At 43.1% G+C, this 25,343-nt stretch overlaps 1 protein-coding gene across 1 annotated transcript in view; it reads right to left on the minus strand.

The window, feature by feature from the left end:
- The window catches only part of LOC126108671 (basement membrane-specific heparan sulfate proteoglycan core protein), a 761,963-nt gene that overhangs the window by 703,933 nt on the left and 32,687 nt on the right, over positions 1-25,343 (minus strand). Inside the window, exons 5-6 of the mRNA XM_049913980.1 lie at positions 20,196-20,597; positions 8,112-8,228 (exon numbers count right to left, since the gene is read on the minus strand). Of these exons, the coding sequence (XP_049769937.1) occupies positions 8,112-8,228; positions 20,196-20,597 (519 nt within the window). The remainder of the gene's footprint in view (positions 1-8,111; positions 8,229-20,195; positions 20,598-25,343) is intronic.

The raw sequence follows: 25,343 nt of genomic DNA on the forward strand, positions 1-25,343 counted from the left end.
CTTTGGGAGAAAATGGACGTTGTTTGAAGCGGCGTATTGATTTCGAGCAAGAATTTAGAAACTGCATTCACAGTTCCCACTGGTAATTCCGTAAGCGTGTATCTTGCCGGTCGAGAAGTGTGGTACGCGCGTAGGCGTACAAAACAATCGTTACCGAGCTGGGCGCACTTGCTCCGTCTACTGTGTAACACTTTTGGATGCCATCACTCACGCATTATTTCCTCCCCTTGTCTCTCTGTCGGGACGGAAGAGGCAGCCCCCACATATAAAAACATCCGTGGGAATCGCTCCCAGTTGTAGCGCAACTGTCGAAATCCACCTCCTCCTCATTATAATCCCAAATTATACGACGCGATGGCAAGAAGTATGCCTTCCATCTCTCTCTGTGCCTCCCCCCCTCCCTTCCCCCCCCCCCCCCCTCTCTCTCTCTCTGGACTGCAGTGATGACAACCGAAGCGTTGCGCTTCACAACACAGACCGCTGGGGCACACGAAGTAACCACCAAAAATCGAAAAACGAAATTCCTGACAGAAGCGGAGTTTCATCCATTTTTTTTTTCTCGGGTAAAGGGAAGAAAGGAGAAGACCGAAAAATGCTTTAAATATTAACTCACAATGTTCGATATTTAGGTGTATCGTGCGTCGGCAGTGAGACTATTGAGGCTGGCGTATCGTAGCTTCGGCTCATTCCTACTATTGGTGTTGTGGACTGACAAGACAGCCAGTCCACAGTGACGGGTAACCGAAAGGCACGCGTTTACCCACGCAGGCTTGCTTTAGGTCTGAAACAGGATACGTAATGAATGCTGTAAAGAAAAGTACGTAGCTGCTGGAATACTCAACTTTCATCCATCATTTGTACACAGCATTCTTGATGATACAAGTGAGACTCTCTGCAGAAATGGTAAATGGCGCCTTGCTAGGTCGTAGCCATGGACTTAGCTGAAGGCTATTCTAACTGTCTCTCGGCAAATGAGAGAAAGGCTTCGTCAGTGTAGTCGCTAGCAAAGTCGTCGTACAACTGGGACGAGTGCTAGTACGTCTCTCTAGACCTGCCGTGTGGTAGCGCTCGGTCTGCAAGTACTGACAGTGGCGACACGCGGGTCCGACATGTACTAATGGACCGCGGCCGATTTAAAGCTACCACCTAGCAAGTGTGGTGTCTGGCGGTGACACCACAATTGGTGCAGGTAAGTTGTCGAGTCGCAGTGCCGTAGCGCACGTTCCCTCGCATACTCCAGTTCGATTGCCGCCCGAGGCGAACTGTTCTGCTGTCCATTCCTGACAACAGACAGACAGATTGGGACGCTGGGGTCGTGACAGGGGGTGCAGCCCGTACCAGAGTGTGACACAGGGGTTCGGGAAACGTGAACGGGAATCCTTGGAAGAAGACGTAGCAAACTCTAGGGTGATCCAAAACTGCGTAAACTTTTGAAAATTCAGTACTTCACGGAATAACGTAGGTAAGAAGAATTGACACACGTGGTTGAAATGACGTGGGGTTTTACTGAAACTAACAGAAACTGAACAAAATGACCGAAATACTGCTGCGCATCATATGATACAAAAACAATAATTAGCATAAGATTTTATTTTTAGCAGGTCATTATTTTTTTTAATGCCGTGTGGCTAGGGCCTTCCGTCGGGTAGACCGTTCGCCTGGTGCAGGTCTTTCGATCTGACGCCAATTCGGCGACTTGCGCGTCGATGGGGGTGAAATGATGACGATTAGAGCAACGCAACAACCAGCCCCTGAGCGGAGAAAATCTCCGACCCAGCCGGGAATCGAACCCGGGTCCTTAGGATTGACATTCTGTCGCGCTGACCACTTTTTTTTCTTTTTTTTTCGATATAGTTCGTTGCGTTTGGTCTGGGCGGACGCCACAAGACATCCGTTCAAGTTGATTGTTGATTCCTTGACTCAGTTTCTTTATTACAGAGGGTAGCTAAACCCTCTGACCGAACACGCTGAGCTACCGTGCCGGCGTCCACTCAGCTACCCAGAGGGGACAGCCATTATTACGATACAAAAGCATTAAACGACGATAGTCTGTACATAAATACTCAAAACGTAGTGTTTTTTTTTTTTTTTTTTTTTTTTTTGCACCTTGCACTTAAAATGAACGAAATTTCTTCACGTAACATATACGACAGAGAACACAATATAAAACAAAATTAAGCAGGATTTCAAATTGTCGCGTGTGATCCTCTAAATATCCTGATTTGCATCAGACATGTTTCAGTACATTTGTAAGCCTTGGCGACGAGAACTGATTGCGTTCTAGTGACTGCAGCTCGATCGTATTGCTTCTCAAGGGGAGTCTGACGCCATAATGATTTGTCACCCCTGGGTACGAAAATCTTTTCGCGAAGTTGTTCCGACTTCTTATTACTTGACAAATGTTACATAACTAACGTCAAGCATGTAAGAAATTATGTTTACAGTTTGTTGGAATTCGCTGGTTTCGCACGCATCTCCGTGTTTATGACGTCATGTAGCATGAAGTATAAATGGCTGTAAGCACTATGGGACTTAACATCTGAGATCATCAGTCCCCTAGACATAGAACTACTTAAACTTAACTAATCCAAGGACATCACACATATCCATGCCCGAGACAGGATTCGAACCTGCGACCGTAGCAGCAGCGCGGTTCCGGACTGAGACGCCTAGAACCGCTCGGTCACAACGGCCGACAGCATGAAGTATATATCGCACAGTAATACAATTTTGCACGAACATTCAGTGGTCTGTATGGGCATCGTCAGCAAACTTAGTAAAGAAGTAATAAATTAATACGTCATGCCTGATGACGAAATTTCGCAGTATAAGCAGCGCAAAACGTAGTGAATGATAAAACTTTTTTTCCTTTCATTACTCGGTGGGGAGCGTCAGTGAGAAAAAGATTTCGTGAAGGTTTAAAAATATGAGTAAAGTTCATCGGATGTCGCTAAATGCTGTCATTCTCAAATACTGGATGGATATAATCTGGGTAATCTCTGCTTCATGATCTACGCTGCTTCAGTTTCTAACACTTGAACTTTTTGTACAACTTTTAACATAGAATTATAACGCTTAATAAGGAGATTATGACAGAATTCTTTAATTTTCAAGTTTTCTCAGTAATTATTCGGAGGGGGGGGGGGGGTGGGTCGACCGTTCTAGTCGTTTACAGAAGAAATGCAGTACATAGAAAGTTTGGAGGAACTTTTTTTCCGCAGCAGAGTGTAAGAAATATCTTGTCTACTCTACGCATTGCCGTGAAGATACAACTGGACTGCAGGCCACACTAGACAACGGGAAGAAATCACAATGTACCACACACTGTATCCTACAGAACGAATTGCATAGCGCAAGATGCACTTCGTCACGGTACCGCCTAGTTCGCACAAGCGCCGCTCAGATGGCAGCACGCTTCGCGGTCGTTACAGCGCAGCGCAAGCACGACTGTGGCGCAAGTTCGAATCTTCCGTCGGAAACGATATAATGTCCGTCTAACGAAGAGAGGGCGTAGCAGACATCGACCAGCAGTATCGACCTCTCCAGTTTTACCAAAGTCTAACATGTTAAGAGTGTGGTTTTACTGCAATAAATCGCACTAAAAACGACGAACCAGTGGCTGAAAAATCACTTTCTTTTCTGCCTCCAACGTGGTTACGAATCAAATCAGTAAATCTGAAATAAATGAAGCTATTAGCAACGAGTAAATACAACTTGTGATTACGTAGACCAACTACTACTACTACTACTAACAATAATAATTCATCAGTGGCTAATTTTCTATTGTCTCCCTGTTTCCGAAGACGGTGACAGAACACACAGATACATCCTGTTTATAAGGGGCTCCCAAAACCGGATATCGTAAACCGATTTCCCAATACCGCTTCTGGGGGTGGTCATGTAAACACTTCAAAATCGATTCTCGAAATCCGCTTCTGGTTGCCGGGTTTGCAGCTCCCCATTCGATTTTCGCTCCTTGTTTACGAAACCGGTTTTGAAAAGTGCTTGGGCTATCAGGTTGGGTCTCGTTTTTAAAAATTTTCGGTTAATGTTGGCGGAGTGGCTTTTTGTACAAACAAGACAAGTAGAAATATTAGACTAGCGTTGTTCACAGTTCTTCTGACTAAAGAGATATGGCGACTGTGCTGAATAAATCATAAAATGTAACAGCTGTCCAAGGGCCAAATATAACTGCGCTAGCAAATCCGCTGCAGACCTTGTCATGTAAACACTACAGCGAAAAAACAGCTTCCGAAATTCGGTTTTCGTCTTTCGGAAGACGTGTCGCATGTGAAAGCAGTGCCTGTGAGTTCTAGTACGCCATTCAAACAGTTGCATGCGGCAACTCGTCCGTAAAAAGTGGCAACAATTTATGAATGTAATCCACCGTTACGTGCAAGCTTGAGAGATACAGCGGCATTTGTAATTACTGGTATTTAGAACGAATTATTAATATCTAATCGCATTCCCGTGAGGAAAGGTGTGTAATAAACAAAAGGTAATCATTACTCTATTTTCAGTGTCTTCTGTGCATTATTAATCGACATCGAGATTTTTGTTCCTAAGCTCCAATGCACGAACATGTAAATTTGTGTATACTGTGATACCGTTCGTCCCAAACCAAATAAAGAAAGCCTATATGGTCATAAATAAATTAAGGAACAAAATTAAAAGAACGACATAAAGTAGAAAAAAGAACGACGATCGTGCTACAGATACAACGAAATGTTTCTGCGACAAGTTCTTGCAAAACTATTTAGCTACGCAATACACCCGTTAAAATCGTCACGTGGTAATAGGGGAAGGAGATGGTTTTCTTTACCCGAATGTATTTTGCCCCATGTCGAAGGGTTTTGCTTTTTTTCATATTTCCAATGCATTTTTCCCCTTTCGAAGGGTTTCGCTTTTCCCATGAGGTTGATGGCAAATAGTAGCGGAGTAACGATGCGGTTACAAACTAGTTTCTCCAAAGAAGTAGTTTCATCTGCAATACTGAGGAACTGAAAGCGATATTACTGGTACCTCTTCAAAAAAGACTGACACGCAGACACGAATAGCTTCGTCTCTCGTTTCCACAACTGTATTTTCTGCTGTCACAGCATTTCCAGATTCTTCAGCTCCGTTGCCTTTTCATCTCCATTGCTCCTCCTCCTATGTGTTTATGTTTGTAATATAACATAGACTACGACTACTAGTTGGTTTCATCAGGTTCGTGTATGTGTGGCAGTTGTATGGATCAGTAAATTCCCTACAGTGTTAACATCTAGATATCTGCTGACCCACTAGCCAATGGTAGCAATTCAGTATTGACCAGTTTAACATTACATCTGTCATCAACTTAATAAATTTGATTGTCAGTAAAGCAATTATATAGTTTTTTGCAATATGTATTTAAACCTGTATTTATTACAAAACATCTTCAGTGATGAAATACAAATTACTTGCCCCTTTTCACACTACCATTTGCATGCACATTTCAGAAAAATTTCCAATTTTTGCATTAGTTTTGTAAATAATGGACTCAATAAGCGAAATTTTTCCTCTTTCTAACACATCTGTTCCATTTGAATGCCACTACATGAAATAGTCTGTTTATTGTGTCCACAGACCAATGAAATACCAGTTTGTCTGCCGACTACTGTGGAATACTTCGGCGCAGTAGTAGCGCTCTTCTTCATTAAGCAGAAATATTTTGCAATATCTTTTATCACAATCTTGTAGAAATTATTGAAGTGAAACATATGTTCTTCAGTTCTTAACATTGTGGAAGCATTTCCCCAGCAGTGTGTTACTAATAAAAGAAATTCATCGTTTTTTTTTTTAGTTCTTTCACACACACCACCATAAATGGCAGCACACAAACTACTATATTTTCCCAGACATTTAAAATTTTCTACGCTAGTTTCCTAATCATCTGATTTTTACATTTCTTATCACTTCCCTGCCATGCGTATGAAGTAATTACCGTTTGTTGTTATCTCAAGACACCGTGCAGGTGGAAGAATCTCTGAATTAAGTGCTGGTATTTGCAAATGTAGTCCGACAGTGAAAATAACATAATGCAGAAGTAAAAGAAAATCTTACATCATAAGTGGAGTGGTGAATAATGAAAACCAGTGCAAGAAGACTGACAGTGAATGTCAATATTATCTTGACAGTCAACACGATAAACCATAGCTTACTGCACAATTTGTTTTGGTTACAACTAGTTTTTATTTTTCTGTGAACAATAATACATCTGTTTACTGAGCATGTTATATGGCATGTTATGCTGGTCACTGCTGGGAGGAATGATCTTATCTATAGATTGTTTGCCAAAAAATTCGAAACTGGTGTTCAACAAAAAAATTTTTTATTGCATGCCTAGACATGGATAAAAAGTATGTTAAAATAAAGTCATCACAATGTCCCCAAGCTAGAAAATATTGTTTGCCCTTAACAAAATGCTACAATGTAAGTTAGCATAAAACTTTGAGTTACGGTTATGGCATTAGCTCCTTGCAAAATGACACGAGGTAGTTCTTGGGAACCTATGGGTTCGGCATAGCTTTTGAACATGTGCTACCTCTCTACATATGGCACTGGCGAGTTTAGCAAAGTAAAGACTGGATATGCAGTTGAAACGACAACCTCAGAACAACAGAAACAATCAACATCATTAATCTTTGTTTATAAAGCACTTGTGTTTGCACGATAAATTTTGGGAATTTTGTCCGCCTCCTCCCTCGTTATGCAAACAACTAAAATCTTTTATTCCCCAAACATGTTTTGACACATTTGCATCTTCATCAGTGGGTCATTCTGCAGGATTTTATTTATCATATCAGAAATTAACATTCTACAGAATAAGGCAATGATTGCAATATATAAAAAATGTTTTAGGCCTGTTTTTTGTTTCAATAAATATTACATGAAACATGTTTAATATAAGAAAAAAACAAGTGTTCCACTAATAATTTGTTTTTGAGACCTAGGTTTCAGGTTATTAGACTATTGTCTAGCACAGGCTGTGAAGATGTTTATATGCATTGTCTAAAAAAATCATCTAAATAACAAAGTGAGAGCATTGTTGATAATTTCCGTTGATGAATAGAGGACACAAATTTCCTGAGTGAGTCTGCGAATATGGCCATCCACCATCTTGGAACAACATTTTCGCTGCTGCCACGACCAGATCAAAACTTAGAACTCGTAAAACAACATTCGATGTCAGTACAAATAAATTCTGTGTCCGAGCGGGATGTCAACTCGTTGTCGATGGCCCGCTTTGGCACAGACTTTATTGATAATCACACTGAGCATCACTTTACAAGTTCTAAGTTTAGATTTGATCGCAGCAGTAACTGCAGCACTGTTATAAAGTAAGAAAAACATGAAGACAACTAGACAGCTTTATTCATAAGACTGTTGTTGACCTCACTGCGGGTGTTTCACAAAACAGCATGATATGGAAAAACCTAGGTTGCATTAATAAACAATTAATGAAACAAATGTGAAACATGTGTTTTACATAGAATAATGCTCCACCGCATAGGCATAGTAAAATAAAATGGAAAAAAAACAAACTGAATTCTCACACCTAAATAAAACATGACCCACTGACGACGGCACTAATGTGCCAAAACGTATCTCGGCAATAAAAAGATTATTTGCTGGTGTAATAGGCAGAACTACATTCCCACGTGTTTGAGACTATGGCACCCTGAACAACACAGACCAGAACTGGCAGTACAGGACCAAAATTACAGGTGGAGGCTACCAAACCTCTTTCCACCATTGAGACCACAACGATGAAGTGATCTTTTTCCACATACGAGATGCACAGTACAGGTGTCTCCAAGTGCTGTTGAAAACAGTGCTGCAAAGAAGAACCAAAGTAATGTCTCTCCCAACTGCACCTCTGCAGAGACCTGTCGCTACGGCAGCGAAAGGACGCGCTGTCGACCGCCAGACGTCTCCCTCGGCGTTGCCACGGCAGGTGGCCATCACTGCAGAGCCAGAAACACGGTAACGCCGTTCTCGGACGTCTCTGCGGCAGAGGTGCAGCGGCGCAAAACCTAGTAGAGCCGGCGTGCGCGCTTTGCCTGTGCCGGCCGAGGGAGGGGACTTACCTTGCGTGGGGCACTCGTGTTCGTCGGTGCCGTCGTCGCAGTCCCGCACCCCGTCGCAGCGCTGAGACGCCAGGATGCACCGGCTGAGGTCGCACAGGAACTCGCCCACAGCACACTCTGCAAGGGCACAGGCAGGGCAGTAAGTGGTGAGGCTGCTCTCCGTACGATGCGGAAACACTACGACTACACAGCTGACAGAATACACGGGGCATGGCTCTGGCTGCAGCTGCCACTGATCCCCTCAAAATCTTGAGCTCGTCTCGAGACGGTCGAGTCAGAGGTAGACAGTTAGGAACTTGGCAAAGGAGGTGGAGGAGAGGTGGTATAGTGCAGTTTGGGTCGACAGAAGCGTCCGATCCCACGCATCGGCTTCGACCCGTTATGATGTATCATGCAGCGTAACTTGCTGTGACAGTGCGAGAGAGAGAGAATGATATTGTTTATTACTCTGTGGCGGCCAGTGCTCTCATAATTATTCTTAGGATATAGTTTTTTTTTTTTTTTTGTTCTTGTGAAGAGTAATTTTAGGAGAAGAGAGTCATTCTTGTGAGGTAAAAAATCGACGCCATTGCGAGTTTTTGATTCACATTGTAAAATATAAGTGAATATGGAAGGAAATCAGTTAATAGAACAATAACATATTGTTCATTTCAAGAAGGTACGTCTTATTATACACCCAGCGATATACTGCTATTGTGATCTACTAATAAACACCAGCTGAGAACAGTTCCGACGGGAGCGTTCAGTTCTAGTGGAATAGTTTGATGTTTTTTCTTCGGAAAAGAAGTCACTTCATGGATCATTCAAATCCACAATAGTAACTGGACATTCCTCAGAACTGAAAGCAATCTGATTGCTATGCAACAGAGCCCCGAAGAATATTTCTCCGTACTTTGGTTACCACTTTCAGCTCAACACGGTATCTGCAGCATCTGAAGCAGATTTCTACAACAGCGGAAGAGTGTAATCGCTATCAGTTTCACACACCGCCCTGTCTACGCTGTATGTATCTACCCACAAGAGTGAACAAACAGTTACTCACACACATAGAAAGACAATACTAGGTGGTGTGGAGAACCATTTCAGTATAAAGGCCCTGTAGAGCTAAATGGTAATTAGCCTAGTAATAGGAAGGAGTCATTATACCGTGACGCAAGGGTGTCGTCGTGTGTGACGTCGTGACGGCGCGGAGTTTAGTTTGTGAGTGTGGCACGTTTGTAGATGTCGTCGTGTTGTGGTTTGTTGTGCTCTCTGGTGGTATGTTCAGGGTTTTCGTTTGTGTGCTGTAATGGGCTCAGTTTGCTTTCGCTCATTATCCAGAATTGTTCGAGTGTCGTCTGTGTTTTGCAGTGGAATTCGTTTCGGTGGGTTAACGATTTTGTGTGAAGGTTAATTTAGTGTTGTTCATTGTACATCGTGTAGTAATTTCAGTAAAATTAATCAGTTGTTGTTTTTGTTCAGGACTGGATATGACGGATAAAATTAACAGTGGGCAAGTCGGGGGAAGTGTTCGATCCCAATGTGTGGCTGTGTATGTTGGTATTGGTATCGGCAGGTGTTTTTGAGCTTTATAGGCTTAGGGAAGTGTTTGATCCTAATTTATGGGATCGGGAGCTGCTGTTGAGCTATGTAGGTCAAGGGAAGTGTCCGATTCCAGATGATATTGTGTTTAGTGGTATTTGGGGAGTTTTGTGATGTCGGTTTTTTTCGGCGTTTTGTGTGGTTTTGTATGGGGGTAGGTGTCTAAATTTGTTTATATTTAGTTTGTGCCCACCCAAAAACACCCCATTTCCCGCACTTGTCCCGTTAGTGTCATTAGGCTTTTTATGGAAAATGTGTGAGTTTGTTTCTCGATGTATTTTCGTCCTCATAATGTGTACGTACCGTGGTTTATGGTCGTTTCAGCCATATTTGTGACGTCATGGGTCAAAGCAGACGGGCGGGATCGGATGCTTCTGTATTTCCGTGCAGTTTTTGGAACACCAGACTGTGCCAGTATTCTAGGTTACAGCCCAGAATGGTATTGGTGGCTAGTGAGTGAGCTGTGAAAAACTCTCAGTGGACATCCATCCACTCGATGGGGATGCTAAGCTTGCAGACCCATTAGTGTGTTAGGGTCATTCAATAACTAAAGAGACAAATTGGTCTGGAGGAAAAACTGTTAGTAGTCCAAGTTTGGTGCTTTTATGACTTTAAGTTGGCATCACTGGGATGAGCATGGATCAGCTGATGTATCAATTTTGTTTTGTTTATAACCTCAAAAATATATTTCAAGATAGCCCGAAACATTAGTTGAACAACATTCTGTTATTTATTTATTACTTGCTGAAGGCGAGAAACTGTAGAATGTCTGAAATTTATGGTGAAGGTTGTACGAATCGTGCAAATTTTTACAAGGAGTTCAAAAATGGTCACGACTCAGTGACTGACAAACGCCGTTCTGGCTGACCAGTTGCAGTTTCCACTCCCTCAGTTGAAAGTCGAACTGACGACATTATTCGTGCCGACCAGCATGTGAGTGTGGAAATGATAGTTAATAAGGTTCAAGTTCATAAAGGCAGCCCGAGTGCGGTGTTGGTACAGTTCATAAAATTACCTGTAACAAGCTGATGTACCGCAAAACGTGCAAGATGGGTCCCAACAGAGTTGATGCGGCTACACAAGGAAACAAGGTTGAGAGTGTGCACAGAGATAAAGGAACATTATGAAAGAGAAGGTGAGCACTTCCTCAACAAGATTTTAACTTGTTATGGAACTTAGGTTTACTATTATGAGCCAGAATCAAAAAGATAAAACATGGAATGGAAGCACAGCAACTCACCTGTCAAGAAAAAATTCAAAACCCGAGCATCAGCAGGAAAAGTAACGTTGACGGTGTTTTAGGATGCTGAAGATCCAGCTTTTTCTGATTATATCGAAGAGCAGTGCACAGTGAACAGCCAATGCTACTCGGATTTGCTTTTAAACAAGGTGAAGCCAGCCACGAGAGAGAGGAGACGTGGTTCTCAGAGGAGAGGTGTGATTCTCCAGCAAGACAACGCACATCTTCACGTTGCTGAACTAACTCATGAAACCGTCGACAAAATGGTCTGGGATGTACTGCCTCATCCCCCTTACAGTCCTGATTTAGGACCTAGTGATTTCCATTTGTCTGGTGCACTGAAGGAGGCATTACACAGGAAGAGGTTCCGGGACAACGGGGACGTGAAAAAGTTTGAGGGAAATTGGTTCAAACATCAAGATAAAGAGTTCTTTGCAGCTGGAATAAAAATAGCTTGTAGCCCATTGACACAATTGCATAAATGTTCAAGGGAGTTATGCTGAAAAGTAGAAAAGTATTGTTTTGTAAAAATAAACACTTTTTTCTCCAGACTAATTTGTCTCTTTAATTATTGAATGACCATCGTATAATTTAATGGAGGTTCGCTTTAACTGTGAAACAGGTAAATAACTTACAGACATGTTTGATACATCACTGAATGCAGTGTATCTTCAACTTTTACGTACAAATGGTCAATGTGGGTACCTTTTGCAAGACAACAAATGTCACAGATGTAATCAGTTTTCTGCCAAATCCTACGAATCGAATCTCTACGTAGGATGGCAACTGCTCGTGTTGTCTGTTGTCACAGCCCGTCAACATTTCCCAGAAGTGGAGGAATAAACACTCTGTCTTTAATGTAGCCCTCGTACAAAGAAGTCCATTGGGGTTGAATCAGACGATTGTCGTGGCCAGCATATCTTTCCACCACATCCAGTCCGGGTCGGCACGTTCCTACGGAGATACGCAACATCTTCACGATGGTGATACGGTGATGTGCTGTCTTGCCGGAATGTAAATTCTGCGCCCGTGTCCTGTTGTAATTGATGCACCAGATAATGTTCGAGTGTGTCCAGGTACAATGTGCCAGTTACAGTTGACACAGCAAAGAGAAGGATCATAAATCTTTTTCCAGCTTACAGCACAAAAAACAATTACCTTAGGCAAGTCCTGTACACGTTCGATTACCTGAAGTTGTTTCTGGACACACTGTATCTGAACATTGTGCTAGGTCAGTCTACTGCTGGTATGAAAGGGGGCTTTCTCACTGAATAATTTTTTTTAAAAGGAATCATATTCAGTTTAGAATTTCTTAAACATTTCTACACGGAAGTTGGCTCATTTTTGTTTGTCACTTTCTCTTAAGGCTTGCCACAGTTGCGTTTCATAGGTTTGGAGTGCAAGGTGTTTCCTTAATGCTGTGCACACTGTAAAACTAGGTATAATCAATTCAGTCATAAGCTGGCACGTCTCATCGATTTACCCAGACTGCGAGTGTAAGACCGTTGTTGTTGTTGTGGTCTTCAGTCCTGAGACTGGTTTGATGCAGCTCTCCATGCTACTCTATCCTGTGCAAGCTTCTTCATCTCCCAGTATCTACTGCAACCTACATCCCTCTGAATCTGCTTAGTGTATTCATCTCTTGGTCTCCCTCTACGATTTTTACCCTCCACACTGCCCTCCAATGCTAAATTTGTGATCCCTTGATGCCTCAAAACATGTCCTACCAACCGATCCCTTCTTCTAGTCAAGTTGTGCCACAAACTTCTCTTCTCCCCAATCCTATTCAATACCTCATCATTAGTTACGTGATCTACCCACCTTATCTTCAGCATTCTTCTGTAGCACCACATTTCGAAAGCTTCTATTCTCTTCTTGTCCAAACTATTTACCGTCCATGTTTCACTTCCATACATGGCTACACTCCATACAAATACTTTCAGAAATGACTTCCTGACACTTAAATCTATACTCGATGTTAACAAATTTCTCTTCTTCAGAAACGCTTTCCTTGCCATTGCCAGTCTACACTTTATATCCTCTCTACTTCGACCATCATCAGTTATTTTGCTCCCCAAATAGCAATACTCCTTTACTACTTTAACTGTCTCATTTCCTAATCTAATTCCCTCAGCATCTCCCGACTTAATTTGACTACATTCCATTATCCTCGTTTTGCTTTTGTTGATGTTCATCTTATATCCTCCTTTCAAGACACTGTCCATTCCGTTCAACTGCTCTTCCAAGTCCTTTGCTGTCTCTGACAAAATTACAATGTCATCGGCGAACCTCAAAGTTTTTACTTCTTCTCCATGAATTTTAATACCTACTCCGAATTTTTCTTTTGTTTCCTTTACTGCTTGCTCAATATACAGATTGAATAACATCGGGGAGAGGCTACAACCCTGTCTTACTCCCTTCCCAACCACTGCTTCCCTTTCATGCCCCTCGACTCTTATAATTGCCATCTGGTTTCTGTACAAACTGTAAATAGCCTTTCGCTCCCTGTATTTTACCCCTGCCACCTTCAGAATTAGAAAGAGAGTATTCCAGTTAACATTGTCAAAAGCTTTCTCTAAGTCTACAAAGTAAGACCGTAACGAAATGAAATGAGTGTTTGGCACCATTGGCCGGGAGACCCCTTGCGGGGCAGGTCCGGCCGCCTCGGTGCAGGCCTTCTTAAATTCGACGCCACATTGGGTGGCCTGCGCGCCGGATGGGGATGAAATGACGATGAAGACAACACGACAACCAGTCCCTGAGCGGATAAAATCCCTGACCTAGCCGGGAATCGAAGCCGGGCCCGTAGGACGGCAATCCGTCACGCTGACCACTCAGCTATCGGGGCGGACAGTGTAAGACCGTGAAACTTCTTCAACCCCTGCATCAGAGGCTGCTGGCCGACCCTGATCCGGGACTGTATGAGATACACAGGCAGTCTCAGTTAAACGACTGCACGAATTGAAAACAGTTTGCCTCTGATGTGGTCGCTTGCAATATCTAGTCCTGAATTGGCTCCGAATTGTGTTAACAAATTTGAATTCATGAAACGGTAAACAACACTGAACACACACACTGCACTGTAATATGACTCCACTATGGCTGATGAAATGACTGATACCAAGTGGGAACTTAACACTGTTAGACAGAAATAAAACTAGAAGTTATACTGCATTCAATGCTCTATCAAACATTTCCTTAAGTTATTTACCGTTTTCACAATAAAAGGTTACTTTTTTATAACTAATTTATAAACAACCTGTATATCAGATTGCACGCTTGGACAGCAGAGCAATAGCTCAGAATGAATCTCTCACGAACACGAGTTATTCTGCTGGTGCTCGATCCCGAGCTGCCAATTACGAAACTGAGGGAGGAAATTTTTATCACCCATAGTTGCAAGTAGAGGAGAAGTGTGAGACCTGAGTTCCTCCTGGTGTATACAACTTTCAAATAACTTCCCGGAATTCAGCCAGGTAACACTTTCAGCGACCACCAATATTTCGGTGGGAGAACACCCCGCCATTTTCATGGCAAACTGCAACGGACAGGCGACGTACGTGCAAATTTAAAACCTCGGTTCTCGGACTGATGCAGGAAAGGTAACACACACACTGAACACTAGTGCCACCGAAGATGACCAAAGTCAGAGCTATCGATAGTGATACTACGAACTCGCAGGTGAGGTAGTATTGACTCTGCCCCTCTGTTTTTTGACAAGAGAGAGAGAGCCGGATTCCAAACAGAGTTTAAACAGAAACCTCCATCCCTGTTAACGAGGTTGCTCGCTAATTTAATATCAACTGCCTCCCTAGTAACACTGTCCCAATAGCTGCACCTGCATGCCAGTATCTCGGTGTTGTTATATAGCATGGGGTGACCAGTATCCGAGCAATGTTCAGCGATAGCTGATCTACTTGGCTGCTGTAATCGTGTGTGCCGTTTATGCTCAGTACATCGGTCCTCCACGGTCCTGAGAGTCGGACCAATATATGCCGTGCCGCAGCTACAAAGACTCCGATGTTTTAGTGAGTTTCGATGTGGTCTCTCTCTTCACTCGTGTTCCTCTGTCTGATTTGTTGCGGTTAATTGAGGCCAGGTTCGGTGCTGAATTAACTAATCTCTTTCGACATATGTTGACATCCACTTACTTTTTATTCAATGACCAGTATTACGAGCAGACAGATGGAGTTACGACACGTAGTCCGTTGTCTCTTGTGATCGCAAATTTGTTTATGGAAGACTTCGAGGAACGTGCATTGGAGTCGGCGCCTTTGAAACCAGCCTGTTTCTTTAGATATTTTGACGACACCTTTGTTGTTTAGCCTCATTGTAGGAAGAATTTGAATGCCTTTCTGCAACATCTGAACTCGATCCACCCGAACATTCATTTTAAAATGTAGGTGGAAGAGGATGGTTGCCTTCCCCTTTTTGACGTGTTGGTTACGAGGAAGGATGATGGATCATAGGGACGTGCAGTGTACAGGAAATGTACTCATACCGAGTTGTACTTACAGGCTAATAGTTGTCTCCATCTGGCTCAGCGTGAAGGGCTACTTCGTACCTTGGTACACAGGGCACATGTCGTTTCTGACACTGAGACTTTGCCAGCTGAGCTGTCCCATCCTGAAGTTATGTTTCGTCAAAATGGTTATAGTGATAGACAGATTGAACGTGCGTTGCACTATCGACCGACCGTACATCAGGTGACTGATGGTAATTCTGAGTCGACACCTAAGTCAACTGCCTTCTTGCCTTACGTAGGAAACACTACCAACAAGATCTGTCGTATTTTACAGAAAAACGATGTGAAGTGTGTTTTCTGTCCTGCATCTAAAATTAGAGTGCTTTTGAGTTCCGTTAAGGATGATCTTGGACTGCATAAGGCGGGTGTATATCGTATTCCTTGTAGCTGCGGCATGGCATATATTGGTCAAACTGTGAGGACCGTGGAGGACAGATGTACTGAGCATAAACGGCACACACGATTACAGCAGCCAAGTACGTCTCCTACTGCCGAAAATTTCTCGGATACTGGTCACCCCATGCTATATAACAGCACCGAGATATTGGCGTGCACGTCCAGCTATTGGGGCAGTGTTATTAGGGAGGCAGTTGAGATTAAATTAGTGAGCAACCTCGTTAAAGGGATGGAGGTTTCTGTTTAAACTCTGTTTGGAATCTGGCTGTCTCCCTTGTCAAAAAACAGAGGGGCAGAGTCGATACTACCTCACCAGCGAGTTCGTAGTCTCACTAGCGATAGCTCTGACTTTGGTCATCTTTAGTAGCGCTAGTGTTCAGTGTGTGTGTTACCTTTCCTGCTACAGTCCGAGAACCGAGGTTTTAAATTTGCATGTACGCCGCCTGTCTGCTGCAGTTTGCCTCGAAAATGGCGGGGTGTTCCCTCGCCGAAATATCGGCGGTCGCTCAAAGTGTTACCTGGCTGAATTCCCGGAAGTTATTTGAAAGAGGAGAAGTGGTACGATGTTGTTCAAGGCCACTAGCCAGCTCGGATGTGCTAAATTGTTTCTAAAACTGAGAGCGGTGCCTCAGGAGTGAGAGCGCGCACAGCTCCCGACAGACATCCGTCCGTCAGGTGGGGGCGTTAACCTCGGTGGACCCTTTTGTTGTACGAGGGAAGGCCCAAAACTCGTATCCGTATATCAGACTACACACGGTTGGGCAGTAGAGCAGTAGCTTCGGCTAATCCTCTCACAAATGTATGGCGGTTGATACCGAGGTAACCAGTGAAAACCTGATGAAGCTGTAATTTCTTTCCACGAGATTTGCAAGAGGTAAAGAAGATGTACAGTACATTTCTCAATCACCAGACTGCACCGACACCTGGAGTTACATCTCAACAGGCTCGCAAGTAAGATCTGTCAAATAGATAGGGATGCTACAATTGGCAAGCTCGTCGGTGCCGCGAGAAACGGCCCGACACTTCTGTCCATATATCGAAGCAGGCGTGGTGGGACACTAGGACGACAGCCTCTTCTGAATGTCTCACAATGTTAGGAAGTCTGGTGGTACTCGATCCCGAGGTGGATAATTAAGAACGTGCTGAGGGAAAACAACTTCATCCATAGAGCTGCAAGATTAGGAGGAGGCTCTCTCTCTTCTGTGCAGATCCTCACATCCGATTTACCCTTCAGTTTCGTCATTTTGCCAATGAAATTACAAGGTGTACAGCTTTGCTTCCGCCATTTGCCGGCAGGTGGCGACAACAGTAAGTAGCGGTCGAAAGAAACAGATCCCAGACATCAGGCAGTTAGCTTGGACCTCAGTCGACATAACCTGATTCAAACATTAGTCGATTTGTGTCTGCGTCGTAAAGTTGGTCTCGATTGAAAATGTCAGTTTATGAGCCTGATTCTCATAATTTGCGGGAGGTGTTACTGTTTTGTTTCAGTATCAAGAAAACAGCGGCTGAGTCTCATTGAATGCTCTCAAGTACATACGGTAAGTGTGCTATTAGTGAAAGAATGTGTTGTGAGTGGTTTCAATGATTCAACAAGGGTGATTTTAACATCATAGACCAGCATAGTGGTGGAAGAGAGAATGTTTTCGAAGATGCAGAATTGGAGACATTGCCGAGCGAAGACTCTAGTGAAACTTGAGAAAAAGTGGCACGATTAATGTGAGTGACAAAGTAAGCCATTTCAAAATGTCTCAAGACTATGGGCATGTTCAGAGAGAAGGAACTTGAATCCGTGTGAGCTGAAACCGAGAGACGTTGAACGGCGTTTGTGTGATTGTGAACAGTTGCTTCAGAGGCAAAAATGGAGGGATTTCTGCATCACAATGTGACTGGGGGCGAAAAATGGGTTCATTATGATAACCCTAAACGCAAAAAATAATGGGGATATCCCGGCCATGCTTCCACATCAACGGCCAAACCGAATATTCACGGCTCCAAGATGACGCTCTGCACTTGGTGGGAGCAGCTCGGCGTCATGTACTGTGAGGTGTTAAAACCGAGTGAAACAATCACAGGTGCTCCTAATCGAACACAATTAATGCATCTGAGCAGAGCATTAAAAGACAAACGGCAGCAATACAGTGAGAGACACGATAAAGTGATTTTGCAGCACGACGACGCTCGACCCAACGTTGCAAGAGAGGTCAAAACGTACTTGGAAACGTTAAAATTGGAAGTCCTACCTCACCCGCCATATCCTCCAGACATTGCTGCCTCCGACTATCACCTCTTTAGATCAATGGCACATGGCCTGGCTGACCGACACTTCTGATCTCACGAAGAAGTCACGAATTGGATCGATTTGTGGATCACTTCAAAAGATGAACAATTTTTTCGACACGGGATTCGTACACTGCCCAAAAGATGGGAGAAAGTAGTGGCCAGCGATGGAATATACTTTGGATGATACGTGTGTAACCAATTTGTTTCATGAAAGCCTCAAATGTTGGGGAAAAAATGGCAGAAGCAAAGTTGTACACCTTGTATTTGTTAGCAAACTTTTGTTACCTTGTGTGTCACTCACTTTCCTCACACTAAAATGAACAAAGACTCACGATAAATATTTCCGCCAAGGGTTAGATGAACATTTTGCACAACTCGGTGTGCCTTAAGCAACGGATGTAGTTCCGTGACAAGTACTGCCTATTTTCAGATGGCAGTGCTGTGTGTCTTTAGGCACAGTTTGGTGACATGCCATGTCTTTGCACGGAGCTGTAAAGGTATTCAGTGTTTGAGTACGGTTGGGGGAGGGGGGAAACATCCTCGATCAGTATCGATTATAGATTTAAGTAATGCACCCCCAGGCTCACAGTTCTTCTGCAGGCAGTTCTCGAGCTCCACGAACTCATTTCACAGTGGATCGCCCACGTACAACAACTAAAAATTTTTTTAAATTTGTGGTAGGGACTATGGGACCAAACTGCTGAGGTAATCGGTCGCTACAACAGCCTAAAACTGGTGCACTCATGTGATAATGGTTGCAGTGTTGTGAGCCCTCCATTGAGGAGGCAGACGAATTTGAGTCTTATGTTGGTTTAGGATGATGTGGGTGATAGCAGAGACAAAAATGAAGGAAAACAGAAAATTTTGTAGACTGATGACAGGAAATAGTGGAAAGGAACACTCTGGAATAATCACGCACGAGACAGCACAATCAATAGTATTCCTGTCCTCGCTGACTGAAAATCTGAATTCTTTTGGATTGCCATTACTCACAAATATTTGTATAAAAAATTAATCTGTAACAAAAGTATGAAGAGCAGATATACAAATAATGTGAATGAGGAATTATCTACTCAGGATATTACCCAGAGCAATGAAGACTACTCAATTTTTTTCCAGCATTCCAATATATATTTTGGAGCTTTGAGGGTGACAGTCAAAATTCCTCGAGTTCTGAGAATGACTGGCATAAAGGACTATGAATTTGAAATACTCTTCATATCTCTCACTCCCTGAAAAAAAAATTATGTAAGAAAAATATGTATCCTAAATATGTTCAGTACATTCATTTTCATTCCTGCACTAACTTATTTTAAAGGTAATAGAATTAATTACTTTACTCCAGAAAATATGTAAATAATATTAAATATGAATATTAGTAAGATGCAACTTCAGCCAAAATATTTTTCTGTGCCCTTGCATAAAGTGATACTAAAATGTAAAAAGAAAAGTTAAAATGCCACAAAATTAGCAGTTGTTTGCATCTAACAATGTTTTCTCTAGAAATTTATTTAACTCTGGTATCAATAAAGATACATATATAACTGATCAGTGAAACTGAAGGTTACAGTTATTTGTTCATTTCAGCTCATGTGAATAACGGTCACAATTCGGTCGAACCTAAAATGAGTTATCTAAAGTTGCCCCTGAAATTTTTTGGTGCCTCTTAAACCGTACTGATATGCCATTCATTATCTTTTGATCTAAACTTTTCTAATTTGCTGTAACCAGCTCTTTCTTCTGTACGTTGGTCGCAAATTGTGTAAAGTTTGCATTGTATGCTGCGTAGTTTAGACTGAGGAAAATAATTCTTTTCTTGGAACGTAAGAGACCAAGTTTTTGTACAGTTCTTCCTTGATGAGACTGAAATTATAGAGGACTGCAGATGAAGAAAATAGGTCCTTTTGAATGATTTGCACTTAGACAATATCAGTTATTTCATACTCTTCCCACCAGTATCTAAATTACAAGCAAAGTGAGTATTCTGACATATAACACGGTAATACAGAGTGTGAATATCCTGGTAAACTTATGGTAATCCATCTGTGTCGGGCAGTACCAGTCGGTTCTGGCTCGGGAGCAGCTGTCGACGTCGTGGTGGTGGTCGACTGTCCGGGGCAGTCCCTCTCGTCGGATCCGTCACGGCAGTCTTCGGTGCCATCGCACCGCTGAACGGCGCAGATGTAGCGTGAGTTGTCTGCGCAGCGCACCTTGTCGTCGGCACGGCACTCGTCCTCGAACGTCGGCGCAGGCGTCGGCAAAATAGCTCCCGATCCACGGGCGAGGCTATCGGACTCCGGCGGCTCCGGGGCACGCTGAGTTACCGGTTCGGGCTCGGTCGGGAGGACGGGAGGCGTCGGGGCAGGAGTTGTGGTGGTTGTGGTTGTTGTGGTGGTGGTGGTTGTGGTTGTGCTAGTGGTAGTCGTATCGGCATACACAGGCGGGCTACGGGACACTGGCACTGTTTTGTACAGACGGATCGATAGAGGTGTCGCCAGGGAGTGAGGATGCGTCGGTTGTCCGTGCGGTTAATATATTCCATAACAAGGAAAGTGGAAAAAAGTTGAAAGTTTGAGATGTAAATTGAAGAATGAAATTGTGTGAAAATGAGGACAATATAGTTAATAAGATACAGACCCAGTGGAACATATCAAATGAGTTTGAGAGGAAAACAATTACAGTTGACAGGAGACACATCCATGAGCAATAAGGTGAAGAAATATGTTGATGCAAAAATAAAATAGAAATGACATTAAAGATTGTATGAAATAAACACAGATATATCAAATGTGAATTTGAAAGTATGTGGCATTTAGATTGAAATAGGAACGCATTTTACATGTGTAACATGTATAGATATCCATATATAACAGTAATTGTCAGGAACAATGAAATTTGAAATACATTGTTTTGATGGATATTTACAAAGGAGCATTGCACACCAAAATAGTTGGACAAAAAAGGAGACAACCAATAATGGCCATTAAACAAGTTTGTGAATATTAGGAAGTTATGAAACCAATTAAATTTTAATTTTGTGATGATAATAGAATGGATGGTGTAGACATTAATAACAATTACAGTAACAGTTGATGGAATGATACAGATTGGTTTAAGAAAATAAAAATAGTACCATTGTTGTGCAATGATCAAGATAACAGATGAAAGGAACGAATCCAAAGTGCACAAAAGCAAGAAGAGATCCAGTATGTAACAAAAAAAAATTGTTAATTTTCATGCAGATACCCAAAAAAAGAAACACATTGGATAGCATGATGTAAGTGGATGAGGATAGGTCACAAGGAGATGGAAGATTGGAGGGAAAGAGAGAAGGGTGATACAGCATTAAGAAACAGCTCACTAAACCCAAAATGTAGAACAAAAACGTAACAGTCACAAAAAACAAACACAGAACACGATACAAATGCAGCAAAGCACAGTCTGGTTAAGTTTGTTAGTGATGAGTTAAGCAGATATAGGAAAGGATACAAAGCACTGTCACCCACACAACATGCACATTTCCAGAACCACCACTTACAAAACAATTACATACTCTTATCGGGCAACACACCAACCACAACACTTCACAAGTTAGTGTTACTGATATCAGTGTTGACTCTAACAACAAACACTGCCATTCACAAATTACATATGCAGTTAAGACTACCAACTGGTTGTTTCATACATACAGTGAACGTGAGTTAGGAACCATCACCAAGATAAAATAAAATTAAAATTCAGTACAAACAATAAGTATAACAGTCAAAGTTTTCTGGTACAGATTCTTTCATTTTGCACAATTTTTCTCTCACTTTCATTTCAGACTCTATTAATTTTGTAGCCTTTATGGGGAACTTATCATCATTTTCATACAAGTCACTGGGGAAATTTGCCGGATTTTCACAGTGTGTCCTCTACATAGACGTCCACCGATTTTGGTCATGCTCTTTGGAGAATATACAGAGGGGTCCAAAAAAATGTATGCGGTGTTTAAAAGTCCATAACTGGCAAACTAATTGACAGAGTTGTCTCATCTTTGGTAGTGTAATAGTTTGTAGTTCCGGCAATCAGCACACAAGCGTTGTATTGCATTTTTTTGTTTTGTTTTGTCAGATGAAAGTCGCCAGATAGTCAGTGTTTTGTTCTTAGTGGCACCTTGTTACTCGAGTAAACGTGGCTGGTGGAAGGCTTACACTTGATGAAAGGAAGTCAGTTTCGAAGTGGTATTTTAAGTACGAAAACACTGATGAGGTTCAACGGCAATGGCGAAATGAGTATCAAACAGAGCCACCGACACGTTTAACGATTCGTCGCATTCGAGACAAATTTGAAGCCGAAGGCTGTGTTAAAGATGTACACAAACAACAATCTGGACGACCTGTAACAGTAACAAGTCCAGCTAACTCCCGTCGTGTGTTACAACTATTCACTCGCTCACCACAGAAGTCTGTGAGATAGTGTGCCCGTGAAACTGGAGTGAGTCGCTCAAGTGTTCGGCGAATTTTGAAGACAGCAAAGTGGGAGTGCTACATCCCACGATTGCTACACGCACTGAACGAGGACGACCCAGGTCGTAGAATGGAGTACTGCGAGTGGTTTACTACCATGGTGCGCAACGATGAAGAGTTTGCAGAGACGATTGTGTGGTCTGGTGAGGCACAGTTCAAACTCAGTGGGACAGTAAATCGCCACAATTGCATCTACTGGGCCGCTGAAAATCCGAACGTCAGTGTAGACAAAGCCGTGAATTTGCCAGGAGTAAATGTGTGGTGTGGGTTGTCTTACCGGGGCTCGATTGGGCCATTCTTCTTTGACGGCACAGTTACCGGTGAGGTGTACCTTCAGAAGCTTCAGACATCCATTTTACCTGCCATCCGAGACTTGTATGGAGACGGAAGAGTTTACTTTCAACGAGATGGTGCCCCAGCCCACTACCAAACTCGTGTCGGGGCGTATCTCGACGAAAATCTACCAGGAAGATGGATAGGCCGTAGAGGTGCTGTGGAGTATCCACCACGTTCCGCAGACTAACTGCTCTGGGCGTTTACCTGTGGGGGACACTAAAGGACGTCGTTTATCGACAAACGCCACGCGCATTGGATGAACTTCGAGGATCCATGTGCAAGTATCCATCTGAACACGTTGCAGTCAGTAGTTTGTGCTGCAGTTTGGTGGCATTGTTTGTGTGTGGATGTTAATGGGGACCATTTCAAACAGTGGATTAATTTTTTGGGACCCCTCTGTATGTGTATAGAGTATCTCTCCTAAGAGTCGTCAGGTGCATCTTCACTGGTGTTTCCACAGATATCTGCAATTTCGTGTCTGTAGCATGTATATCGAGTCAGTCCAAACACACACTACTCGTCAAAACTTCTACGTGGCACCCGGTATCTACAGAAGGCATCGGTTTGTTTTCCTTTAAAAACAAAATGGAATTTCCCGTGCCCATTCGACAGAGCGGTTGCACGTTAGTGTAGTGCAATATTTGTTTGATCAATTGTGTTAAGTGGGACAGTGAAACAGGAAGAGTAACCAGTACTCTAGCAGTGACCGAATAGCACTGCTGCGTGGGGGTAGCAGTTGCCACCCTTCCTGCCCTACTGTCCCTATTAATACGTGTCGATTAAACAACTATTGCACCAGAGTAATGAGGACGCTGCTCTATCGAACAGGCACGTGAAATTCCACTTTTGAAATAATTTTGTTCGTAAAGGAAAACAAATCAGTACTTTCTGTCAACACTGGGTTTTGCATGAAAGACATGACAAGCATTATTTGTTTGGGCAGACTCCAACTACCCATTGCAAATCAAAATTAGAGATATCTGCCAAAGCACCAGAGAAAGTGTGTGTATGAATTGCGAACAGGCGAGTGTGACATGAATACGTGAATATTTTGTGAAGTTTTTAATATGACTTACCAAACGGATGCACTGGCAGGTCGATAGACACACAAACAAACACACAAAATTCGAGCTTTCGCAACCAACAGTTGCTTCATCAGGAAAGAGGGAAGGAGAGGGAAAGATGAAAGGATGTGGGTTTTAAGGGAGCTGAAAGACTTACCTCAGCGGGGAAAAAGGACAGGTATACATTCTCGCACACACACATATCCATCCACACATACACAGACACAAGCAGACATTTGTAAAGGCAAAGAGTTTGGGCAGAGATGTCAGTCGAGGCAGAAGTACAGAGGCAAAGATGTTGTCGAAAGACAGGTGAGGTACGAGCAGCGGCAACTTGAAATTAGCGGAGGTTGAGACCTGGCGGATAATGAGAAGAGAGGATATACTGACGGGCAAGTTCCAATCTCCGGAGTTCTGACAGGTTGGTGTCAGTGGGAAGTATCCAGATAACCCGGACGGTGTAACACTGTGCCGAGATGTGCTGGCTGTGCACCAAGGCATGTTTAGGTTGGTAGATCATGTGGGTGCTTTCACACATGGCTCTGCCTTTGATCATGTACACCTTCCGGGTTACAGGACTGGAGTAGGTGGTGGTGGGAGGGTGCACGGGACAGGTTTTACACCGGGGGAGGTTACAAGGGTAGGAGCCAGAGGGTAGGGAAGGTGGTTTGGGGATTTCATAGGGACGAACTGAGAGGTTACGAAGGTTAGGTGGACGGCAGAAAGACACTCTCGGTGGAGTGGGGAGGATTTCGTGAAGGATGGATCCCATTTCAGGGCAGGATTTGAGGAAGTCGTATCCCTGCTGCAGAGCCACATTCAGAGTCTGATCCAGCCCCCAAAAAGTATCCTGTCACAAGTGGGGCACTTTCGTGGATCTACTGTGTGAGGTTCTGGGTTTGAGGGGATGAGGAAGGGGCTCTGGTTATTTGCTTCTGTACCAGGTCAGGAGGGTAGTTGCGGGATGCGAAAGCTGTTTTCAGGTTGTCAGTGTAATGGTTCAGGGATTCCGGACTGGAGCAGATTCGTTTGCCATGAAGACCTAGGCTGTAGGAAAGGGACCGTTTGATGTGGAATGGGTGGCAGCTGTCATAATGGAGGTACTGTTGCTTGTTGGTGGGTTTGATGTAGACGGACGTGTGAAGCTGGCCATTGGACAGGTGGAGGTCAACATCCAGGAAAGTGGCATGGGATTTGGAGTAGGACCAGGTGAATCTGATGGAACCAAAGGAGTTGAGGTTGGAAAGGAAATTCTGCAGTTCTTCTTCACTGTGAGTCCAGATCATGAAGATGTCATCA

The sequence above is a fragment of the Schistocerca cancellata genome, chromosome 11, assembly GCF_023864275.1.
Source record: "Schistocerca cancellata isolate TAMUIC-IGC-003103 chromosome 11, iqSchCanc2.1, whole genome shotgun sequence".
Lineage (NCBI taxonomy): Eukaryota > Metazoa > Arthropoda > Insecta > Orthoptera > Acrididae > Schistocerca > Schistocerca cancellata.